The following is a 12,109-nucleotide window of genomic DNA, read 5'->3' as shown; positions in this document are numbered from 1 at the left end:
TGGTCCCCAAAACGGCTTATAAATCATAAATTATGTTTTTGAAAATATAAAAATGCAGAAAGTTTTCTGTGTGGGTTGTGTTTAGGGGTAGGGAATAGAATAAACTGTTTGTACAGTATAAAAATCATTACATCTATGGAAAGTCCCCATAAAATGTGTGCGTGTGTGTGTGTGTGTGATTTGTGTACAACACAATGTGTGAAGCAGTTTCCAACCACCAGCCAGCCACATCAAGGAAATCAGAGTCTTGTAAGGCACAATTTTGCTTTGAACGCTTCAGTGGTGTTTGATGCTTAACATTTAGGTTGCTTGTCTATAGAATTACATGTATAATTAAAAAGGCTGAATCATGCAACAGAGTCATAGTTTATAGTTTTATTGTTTCAGGGAGAGGTTGCATTCAAAGCTCATAATGAATGTAAATGTTATTTTTATCCCGCTCTTGAAAGTCATTGTGACTAAATTAAAATTCGCCTGCATTAGCCAGCACAAGAGGAGATCTAATCAGGCTAACTTAATTCATCCAGGTTAATCCAATATTCAGTGATACAGTTAAGTCTCATCGCCATACCCCACATTAGAGACAGTGGGTCGGCACCGGAGAAAGAACAGATTTACTGCTCGCTCTTTTATGTCATTCTGGGAGCATGGGCTTATAATTCAATCACTGATACAGTTAAGTCTTCATCTCAACATGCAGTAGATGTGAAACAACCACATTCAGAGGCTCCCCTAAGAGAGGCATTTCCTTTCATTAAAACTGAGGTCTTCTGTCTGACTTCAAAGCATCAGTGAGTGTTTCCCTGAACTGCTTGTGTGCCCTCTCTGATGTCTGTGGCATGCGGCATCTCGTGGGTCTTTATTAAAAAAGCATCACTGGAAATAGGTATCACATTGCAGGTTTGCAAACCTCTCCCACTGTATTCAAAAAAAAAAAAAAAAAAAAAAAAAAAATGAAAGTGATCTCTGAGAACAAAAATAAAAGACAGTAATGTTGGTCTGAGATCAGATTGCCGCTGTCTCCTCTTGGTCCATTTATTTTGTAACACTAGACATGTAATGACAAAAGATCAAGTTTGTGGTAATTTGATCTAGTATGTATTAAATGTATTACATTAAATGTATAAATTATAACATATTTTAAAAAGAAGTTTTTAACTAACTGTTCAATAAGCACAAGGATGGTTTTTGAGGTAAAAAAGCCCTTATGAAGAGACCCACAAAAACACCGTTTAGCATTGGAGGAAAATTCAGAATGTCTATCTGAACTGTAACAACACTATTTTTCATAAATGAGGGGAAAGAACTTGTGCAGAGTGGATTCACATTGACTGCTCCAATTACTATGGAGATTCATAAGTGAAGTATGCATCCACTATTATAGCTTCAAGAAATACACCACATTCTACAGAATGATAATCTTATAAAATACGATGATACAATTGGTGCACTTAGCTTTAGTACTTATTTTGAATAAGTGCTGTATATACTTGAATGGTACTCATATTAAAAGCACTTTGTGTATATAAATATAGAAATTTACTTGCCAAATCAGTGTTGCCCTTAAGTGTATATCTACAGGTAAATACCTGTCCCTAACCTTACCCGTATACCACCTCAGTAGCAGCAAAAGTGTTTTGCAATACAACATGAACACAATAAGTACATTGTACTTATTTTTGATGTAAGTACATAGTAGGTAAAGACACCTAATATAAAGTATGACCAAAAAATCCTTAAGCAATTGAACCCTATGGGTTTTTTAACATGTTTTCTATTTTGATTACTAATATCAGAGTGTGAGGAAAATGCATATGAGATTTAAATGAGGAAACTCTTTCCTGGGGGATTTGCAACCATTTACTTGCCGTCTTTGCATCCCTCTCTCTTCTCATTTACAAAACAAGCTGCAAGTATGCGATACTAAGCCGACGAGGTTGGCAGGCTATCACTGGAATGCTGCCTTTGGAGGTCTTTGATAAAAACCAGGCAAGGCTGGATTAAGAGATCATATCACTGTTTTTCTTAAAGGCGGCTCAGAGAGACGGATCTAATCATTTGCTAAAGACTGGCAAACGTGGGGGAAGCGCACACCTCATGACATCAAATTAAGTGCGTTTTCTGAAAGTGCCACTGAAGTGTTTTGGGAGTAAGTAGTGGCAGAGATGAAAACCATGAATGAAACTAAAATATTCTGTCGTGCAGAACTGGGTAATTATTATGCTCTCTCTGTTTTCTCCTGTCTTTTAGCATTAGAGGATGAACTGGATTTCGCATTAGGAAAACAGACCCCTGCCTTCCTCAAGAAATGTGTATGTTACATCCGGAAGATATCCAACTTTGACCGTTTCGCTAAACTCCCCGAGATGGCACGCTACATGGACATCGTTGTGAGCGCCGACCGTGTCATGAGAAACCAGGAAGCCTACGAGCGTCTTCTGAAGGTCAGAGATGAGTTCATTCCGATGGTGGTGGCAGCGTCCAATCTTCGAGTCTACTCGTCGGTCACTCACTGTGACATGAAACTCGGCTACTCGCAGGAAGTAGAGAGCCACTACGTCGAAGGTCTGTGTAAACAGTTTTATGAAGACATGGTGGATATCATCCAGGCCACGGTCCAACAGAACTTTGACACAGAGACAGATACACTCTATGACGAAATCATACAGCATCTGTCACTGTGCAAGACGTTTTCATCTTTTTATGTGTACAAGAGTGAAGCTTTGGACATAGTCCAGGAGTACCTGTACCCCTCTAAAGGTGGTCGAATAACTCCCCTAGTGGTGTATGGAGGACCCTGCACTGGAAAGACCTTGTTACTTGCTGAAGTGGCAAAACAGGTGAAAAGCATGTATAGTATGCATGTGTATGTATGTGTGTGCGGGGGTGTAGAAAGCAAGTGTGAACATACTGACCTGCTTTTTAAGGCCATCTGGATGCCAGCACATGTTAGATTAATGCTGCAGGATGCCTGTATTTTGCCTAAAGCTGTTCTATGCTTCCTCTGACTTAATATCTGATGTCATGGCATGAGATTCAAATTAACATTAAGGTATTTTGGGCTACTGTTACATGAATTTGTCAACCGTAAAAGGATTTTTTGTATTCCCATGAGTATCTGGAGGCACACAGTAATCCAAAAACAGATCACTGCATTTACAAGCTTAAACATTCGCTGCTATAATTTAATTAATAATGATTATTAGATATAATTATTGCTATCTGTCAGCTTCAGCCAATATTTAGTGCTTTTGGAGATCAGTGGTGTAGGTGTGTCAAGCGTTGACGGTCAGACTCGACTGTGTTGATAAGTTTGGGGGTGAGGAACAAAGGAGGAAGGGTAGTGTTGACATTTCCCGTCACCCATGGCAACCCGTCATAGACCTCAGCCTCTAATGTTAGTTCACAGATGATGAGCCTGGGGACCTTGACTAACTCCCTCGTCCTTGCTTATGTTCTCTCTCTCTCACTGTCCTTCTATGTAACATACACACTACAGAGACACAGACACTCTAAAATATTTATATATGAAATGTAATTTACATGGCTACACATTGTGTGCACATTTTATAATCAATTACTTAGCATGATCTCATGTTTGGCACAGCTAGCATGTTTTACACTGCCCATGTCAGGGCAGTACTGTACTAAGAATCATGCAGCCAATATGAGCACAGTGATGCATTCAAGCAGCAATCTGAACACACATACTCCCCTTGGCTAATCACACAAATGCACAGTCCTCTTGAAAATGGTGGCTTTGGAAAAGCGTTTTATCATTAGTTGTCAGCCTCTCCAGACAGAGATAAATAATATTTCATGTTTCCCTGAATCACAGCTGGGGGCACCCTTTAACCATGTCACAGAAAGTGGTATTGTGCTAAGGATGAGGGAACAATTCAAACTGATTTAGAAAATCCTTGGCACAAGAAATCCAGTGCTGACTCTATTGCTGTTGAGCACATTTGATTATTTGCTATACAGTCATTCATCTTGGTTTTCCGTCCTCAGTTGTTAAGGTTAGTGTACAGTGGATCTACTAAATAATGGATGGAGTCACTCAAGTTATGTTTGCTAAAGTCATATTTATAGGTCACAGCAGTTCCTGGATTTTTACCCACATGTGCTTTTATAAGAACAGGACACAGCATCCTGTTAAACATTAATTAATAATGTACACAGTAGTTGCATTTTATGTAGATCATATCTATTTTCAAATGACCAAGTTACTGAAACTAAAATGATCAGTTTTGCACAAAATAACATCTTGAGCTTTTCCTAATTGTATATATCCTAATTGTAAATATTATATGACTTAACATACTGGAGAACATTCAGTAAACTGTACATGAATGCTGTATTTCTGAGCTTCTGTTTCATTTTCATTTGTTTAGGCCTATTCGTGGCTACAGAAAGAGATGGGACCAGAAACAGACCCAGTGGTCATTGTCAGATTCATCGGCTCCACTGACTTCTCTACTGACCTCCGCACCCTGCTACAAAGCATCTGTGAGCAGATTGCCATCAACTATCGGTGCTTGATCCATTTCTTGCCAAACAAGATCCAGGAGATGAGGGAACTGCTGGTGAATTTGCTTGGGGAGTCATCGTTCCACCGACCTCTTGTCATCATTCTGGATGCCTTGGAGCAGTTGTCAGATGTTGACGAGGCCCGAAAGCTGTGGTGGCTGCCTGTCCACCTACCACGTACAGTCCGAATTGTAGTGTCCACCCTGCCCAACAAGCATGGGATACTGCAAAAACTACGTTGCCTGATACATGAGGAGGATGGCTATGTTGAATTGATGCAAAGAGATCGCAAAGCTTGCAGTCAAACACTCAAACAGCAGCTTCTGGGTGTCAAAAGGAAGGTGACCTCCGGCCAACAGATATATGTAAATGAGGCAATGGCTAAATGTACACTGCCCATGTTTGTCAATCTCATCTACCGAGAGGTAGTTCACTGGCGGTCGCACAAGGATGTGGATGACAAATCGTTGTGTTCCACAGTGCACGAAAGCATTGAGCAGCTTTTCTACTCTATTGAAAATAAGCTTGGCTCACACTTTGTCATTAGGGCACTGGGCTACATCACGATGGCACGAGCAGGCCTGACAGAGCTGGAGCTAGAGGATATTTTATCTTTGGACAACAGTGTCCTTGGGGACATCATGGTGAGCTCTAATCTTAAAAGCCCGCTACGCATTTCTTATGATTTCATAGCCCGGCTAAAAGAAGAACTTGAAGGTTATTTAGTGGAGCGTCAAGTCCGTAATGTAACACTAATGGTGTGGGCAAATCGCCATCTGCATCTCATAGCACAGAAGCTATACCTCAGTAATGAAGAAGATGTGCATCAAATGCATAGCCTTTTGGCTGAATACTTCCTTGGGGCATGGGCAGGTGGTAGAAAGAAGATATTCCACTGCGACAATAATCATTTTGCTTCACTGAATATCTCCCAGCATCGAAACCCTCATCACCAACCGAGCCTTCATGGCCATGACAAAGCTTCTGCTGACAAGCACTCTTATGACAGGCAAACACCCGAACAACCCTGGGTGTTCCAGTGTAACCTGCTGGAGCCGGACATCTTCTTTGTTAACCACAGAAAGATGACGGAGCTCACATACCACCTGACAAGGAGCGGCCGAACAGATGATCTCATGTATGGTGTCATCATGAACTTTAGCTGGCTCTACACTATGATAAAGATAGGGCAGTTTGACAAGGCCCTGTCAGACATTGACCTAGCTTACAGCTATACACAAGAAAAGGAGCTAAAGTTTCTCGCAACCACACTCCGCAGTATAAAGCTCAAAGTGACAAAGAATCCTGCATCACTTTCTGCTGAGCTACAGCAAAGGCTCCTTCCGGTTGTCACATCCCTTCCCAAGCTCAGACACCTACTTCTTGAGTGTGACAAGGACGGTCCTAAATACTGCTCCATTGTGCCACTGCATTCTTCCATGGATGTCACTTACAGTCCTGAGAGATTACCACTCTGTTCTAGCTACATGCAAATTGTGGAGATTCTGCCTACATTAGCTCCAAACATAGTCATTGCAGCCCTCGAGGATGGATCCGTCAGCACGTGGGATGTTGAGAGTAGACAGCTGCTAAGACAGATAGACACAGCAAGGTCAGTTGTTCTTGGCATCAGATTAACCACAGATGAGAAGTATCTGGTAGTGGCCACTACAAAAAATACACTGCTCATTTACGATAACCACAAGTCCTGTTTGTTGTCTGAGGTCGAGGTAAAAGGGTCCAAGCACTGTGGCATCACTGGCGGGGTGGCTTTCATCAATGGATTCACCTTGTCCAGCCACCATGCCTTAGCTTGGTTGGAGGCAAGCAAAGACGTCAATGTGATTGATTTGCTCTATGGCTGGCCGTTGTATCAATTCCATTGTTGGTATGAGGTAACCTGTGTCCAGTGTTCCCCAGATGGATTGTATGCTTTCTGTGGACAGTATCTCAACACGACCACCATATTCCACCTTGGTAGTGGGGACAAGCTTGCCACAATGACTTCTGAATTCTCTGGTGGTTTTGTTAAGTCAATCCTGATTCTAGACACAATCAATCAAATGGTGATGATCGACAATGAGGGCAGTCTCTCTGTGTGGAACACCAAAGATATCATAAATCCCAAGCTAATGGAGGATTATGACTGCAGAGGAGATGAGAGTGAGGTGGTGGGAATAGAGCTCTCAGAGGATCAGCGATCCATCCTCATCTGCAAAGCGAGAAGCATTGAGGTGCTGGACACCAAGATTTGGAAGATGGCAGAGAAGTTCAAGGCCAAGCGAACTGAAAAGTTTGTAGCGGCTGTTCTCTCCAAGAATAGCCAAAGTATAATAGCCTCCATGGAAAACACATCATCCATATTTGTGTGGAGGAGAGACAGTGGGCAGTGCATGGCCAGCTTGATAGAGATATCCGGAGCCATTGTAAAGCTGATCAAATCAACACACCATAACTTGCTGCTGTCTGTGGCCAGCAGTGGCGTGCTTTCTGTGTGGGACATCGACATTATAACAGCCATGTCGAACATTGATAAAACTGGAAAACCTATCCAAAGCCTGCAGCTCTCTGGTCGAGAGGATTTTGTATACACCACGGACGGGTCAGAGGTCATTCACAAGTGGAACTACAGCACAGGTTTCATTGAGATGGTGTTCAAGCATGAAGGACTCGTCGAGAACTGCGTCTTGACGACATCAGGTGACCTAATGGTGACATCTGATGATAAAAGTAGTCAGTACATCTGGCATACGACCACAGGTGAGAATATATTCCGTATCAATGGCCAGAGGATCTCGCAGCTTCTGATCACGCACAATGATCAGTTTGTTGTGTCCCTCTGCGAGCAGAACGCCTCTCGTGTTTGGAGGCTCGCCACTGGTCACAAGGTGTGCAACATTCTGGTAACACTCCAGCATGCCCTCATTACCACAGCAAACACATTCCTTGTGGGCGCCAACAAGAATAAGCTGTTGGCTGTTAGCTTGTGGTCAGGAAGTGTTTCCAAAAAATTTATCTGTGATGATGGGATCTCAATTGTTAACTTCAAGTTAATCCCTGACAGTCCAGATTATGTCGTCTTCATCACCTCCACCGAAACTGTTTTCATCTGGAGTGTCGCCGATGAGTCTGTGTGTAGGCGGGTGCAGCTGCCCAGCAACTTCTTAAAGAACCTGGAAGATTTCCAAATATCACCCAATGGAAAGTTGGGTATTGTGTCAAAAGGTGATGAGAACATAAATGTCCTAGACCTGCACAGTGGCAAACTGCGTCTGGTCCATGCTGCTGGCATAATATGGCGGCAAAAGCTCTCACGGGATGGACGCTACTTAGTGTACATCTGTTTCCGGAATTGTGATGAAGATGATGATGCAGGTGTGGTTTCAAGTCTGATTGTCATGAGACTGGCGGACGGTAAGAGCATCGGGACCTGTTCCCTCTACAAAACACCGACCTATCTGTGCCTATCACAGCGAGCTCTTAACATCATTGTGGGATTTGAGGATGGCAGCATTGGCACCTACACAGTTGTAGACCGTGTGGATGCTGCTCTTAAAATCAAAATCGCCACCTCAAACAGTCGGCAAATTGTTAACAATGCCTCGCAGAAAGTACGACCCAAGTGTAGCACCAATGCCTTCAAGACCATTGCTGACTGTGTGTGGAGAGAATCCACTGAGGTTTTCTCTCGGGACAGTCCTATCAATGTGTCTGACAGTGGGGAGCCAGAGACCACAACACCCACAAAGAAAACTGAACTGCTGCAATGAGAGCGCCCTCTGTAGGACATTATGGGCATAAAGGAACAAGGCCAGGTTTGGATACAGGTGATTATTGTTTACAGCAACTTTGATTCAGCTGCACAGATCAGTTCTCTGGGTAACAACAGCAACTGGCCAATTGCTATTAAGCTGCACTTAAGCTGCAATCAGTCACCTTGATTTGTCTTATCCATCATCAACTTACTGTCACGCTGAATTCAATATCATATTAAGGTACAAATTAATCAAATGCCATTCATTGCAAAGGCCAGTCCAGTCGGCTTTATGATATGTTCTTCCTTCTCATGTGTATGCCAATGTGGCCATATAGTTCAGATTTTGTATGAGTTTAGTCAAATCAAGCCATAATGTCACTTTATACAGAAGCATAGAGAAATGTAATACATTTGTAGCCATATAAGTGTTGCTGCCTTTTTTTTTCTTTCTTTCTTTTTTTGAAAATGTTAATTTGTGTCTGTTTATTAACGTCCTCTGGTACTGTACTAAAATGGAAACTTATGTACATATGTGTACATATCTATTTTGGCTGCTGCAGTTTGTGCAACTACTTAAAAAATGTTATGTTGTGCTAAATGCAATCAAAGTGAGTGCCTGGATTTTAACTTTTTCTTTGTTACAGAAACTGATAAAGAAAAAATTGCAGGGAATTTATAAACAAAAATACCTTGATACAAATATTCATCATTACGATAAACATTCAGCATACAATGAATGCAAATTTGGTTAATTTGGAATTACAGCATCTAAATGAGGATCATTGGAAAGCATATTTCAGTATTCAGAGTATAGTCTGGAGTCATTATGAGCTTCTTAGTAAATTCAGAATGCATTCTAGACTTTCTGTGACCAGAGTGAAAATGAAAGTCCATGTGTGGCAATTGCCATGATATCAACACTTTCAATGGCATTACTTTTAAAGAATGTGTAACTCATTGTATCAAATGACGGTACAGCTGTACCAAGCTACAAATGTCGAATTTTGATTTGAGGACTAAACCACTATTGAATAGTCACGTGTAGCATCTCACCAAGAGTATCTACGCCTTAACAGTTCTTATACAAACGTGTATTTGTAATTGTTAGCTCATGTTCTTTGTGAGGTAAAGGTTGAATGTGTGCTTGAAAAAAATAATACTTTGTACTTTCATGTTATAGGTGACTTAGAGATATTTACGAATAGACTATTATCATAAACAAAGTTGATTTATAAATGGTGTTTGCCAAGGCAGTGTTTGGTGGTTGCACTTTATTTTAAACGGGTTGTTCACCGAGGTTGACTTTTAATAGGCGTGTCACGAATGCTAACTATACGATTTTTGCCTTCAGTTCTCTGGCATGTTTCAAAAGGAAGTAGTTTCAATAAAACGATCAGCCATGCCCCATTCAAACTCTTTTCCCCATAACTCAAGGGCTATTCCGTCAAATTGTATGTTTACCTCTGGAAATACTGACACATTGGCCCATTCACAACCCACAACCTGTAGCAGTATTCAGGTGTGATTACCCTCTCCCACTAAAGTGTTTATAACCCATAGATATCATACAATATTTGCCAAAGTTTTATTTATTTATTTTTGTTTACGTTTTCAGAATGTTAAATGGTGTTGTGACCTATTCGTTACTTTTATGGACTTTTCTGGCTTTGTTGTGTTTTCTAGCATAACTACAAAAAAGAACATGCATTATCTTTGCTAAGATATTGAGAAAGTCCATCAATATTATATTGGAATGCCAGTTTTAGAGTATATTTGAATGTGTCGATATGAGAGCAGTTGAACAGTATATTATATGTTATGTAACTTGAATGACTTTTAACTACATGTTTGCAAAACATAGTTCACATACTGGTACCGAATGTGTTTATTGTATTATTTGTATTGTCAAGATTGAAGATCCCTGTTTAGAGATATATATTTTCATAAATGTTGTACTTACATTTTGTTACAAAGTTGTTGAAGTATTCTGGGGAAAAATATATAGAAAAAAAATGTGTCTGAAAGCAATATGACTTAGTGTGTATGCATTGTTTGTATGGAACATTTTAATGTAATAAAATGGTTTTCTTTCTGCCTCTAAAATCTCATTACTTTTATTTGGGTGTATTTTGGAAAGAAAATATGAGACAGAGGTCAGAGCTGTTTATGTAAAAGTAGCCTACTTCATTTTTCAAAAACTTCCAAAGCTATTATACCTTTTGTTATCCAGCTGAAACTAATCTTTCTTTATTTAACTTTTATATCACACTGATCCCTCATGAGGCACATTGTTTACATGAGGAACGCTTTGTTTGAAAGATTTCCTACATGGCACAATCAGATGCTGAATGAATTTGGCTGATAATAGTTTTACTCCCCTGTGCAGTGCGCAAACAAGTGTGTTAAACGTTTTCCAAACAGTTGGCAGGTGCTATACCATATCAATATTTCAATTACTGCTTGCGCACACCTGGATTCTCTCGTCTCGCACACGTGTGCAGCAGTGCAGGCTCCAACACACAAACATCACCGTAAACAAATTGTAGATCAAGCCAGGAATGCTGGTGTGTGGTCTCTATGGAAACCGAACCCTCGGTGGCATCTGCCCCCTGTCGTGATGACTATGGAACTGGCATATCAACATTGTGTATGAGGGAAAAACAAATGCGCTCCCTTTTTTACATAAACTCGTCACAGCATAGACGCTCTTAGTCATCTCTCCCCAGGAAGTCACTGTGACTGAACAATTGTCATCAAATAGTCAATATTTGTACTACTAAATATAGCCTACCAAGTATATTCTGATCATCCTCCCATTTCTGCTCCTATTTCCTGGTTCGACTACTTTCCTAGTGCAGTCTTACAGTCTTCATTTTGTACCATATATGTGCAAATTTACTCTTAAAGTAGTTGTAACACATATATACATATACAAATACAGTTTATTCATTATAGTTTAAAAAAATGGTAATAAAATATGACAAGATCTCCGAGTTAAACTGTAAAAAAAATAATAATAATCTTAATTATGTCAGATAATACTTAATCAAAACATGGTCAGGTCAAAGTGTCTGAATAATTTTTGATTCCAGATTTGTATCAATTTTACTAATAGTCCACTGTATGAAGAATTTTTGGGTATAATATGTCACAGTTTACATTATTTTGCTTCCTGCACCCACTAGCAAAAATATATCAAAAATGTCTGAATAATATTTGGTTTGACTGTATATATATATATATATATATATATATATATATATATACACACCAAGAAATTGGATGCAAGAGAGGTTTGTGTTGGATTAGGACAAAGGAACTAGAAGTTGGTCATTTAGATTGTAGCAATATGATTGATATACAGTTGTCAGAAAAATCCAGCAACCCCATTCTTTTATGAATGTCTGTTAAAATATGATCTGATGGTTATGTAAATCATGAACATTTGACAATTTGCGGGAAAAACATTCAGAAACAACATTCATATTTCATTTACCAATGCCATAAAAAGATCTGAACTCTTTTATTAATCAGGGCATCTCCATTAACATTACTTTTCCTCATTAGGGTCAGGATGTGACACTAAGTTAAAAATTCTAAAATAAGCAGTTTATGTCATGTCAAACAGATGCCCATTGTTTTGCACTTACATTTTTATTGACTTTTTATTCATTCCAAAGGGTTGACAAATATTTTTCTAAATTACAAATATTCTCTCTCTGACTACATTGAAATATGATTCAAAACTCATAATAAAATTTATTATCATGACAAGAACATTTGAACAATGAGGTTGAAAAAGGTGTGGGGCATTTACTTATG

At 39.8% G+C, this 12,109-nt stretch overlaps 1 protein-coding gene across 4 annotated transcripts in view; it reads left to right on the top strand.

Moving 5' to 3' along the window:
- The window catches only part of LOC125265194 (NACHT and WD repeat domain-containing protein 2), a 75,688-nt gene extending 65,293 nt beyond the window's left edge, over window positions 1-10,395 (top strand). For all 4 annotated transcript variants that reach the window (XM_048185277.1, XM_048185276.1, XM_048185275.1 and 1 more), the window contains 2 exons: window positions 2,251-2,840; window positions 4,395-10,395. In XM_048185277.1, the coding sequence (XP_048041234.1) occupies window positions 2,251-2,840; window positions 4,395-8,300 (4,496 nt within the window). In that variant the 3' untranslated portion in view covers window positions 8,301-10,395. The remainder of the gene's footprint in view (window positions 1-2,250; window positions 2,841-4,394) is intronic.
- The last annotated feature ends 1,714 nt before the right edge of the window (window positions 10,396-12,109 follow it).

The sequence above is a fragment of the Megalobrama amblycephala genome, linkage group LG3, assembly GCF_018812025.1.
Source record: "Megalobrama amblycephala isolate DHTTF-2021 linkage group LG3, ASM1881202v1, whole genome shotgun sequence".
Classification (NCBI taxonomy): Eukaryota; Metazoa; Chordata; class Actinopteri; order Cypriniformes; family Xenocyprididae; genus Megalobrama; species Megalobrama amblycephala.
Note: the sequence above shows the minus strand (reverse complement) of the source record. Positions and strands in the feature narration are given on the sequence as shown.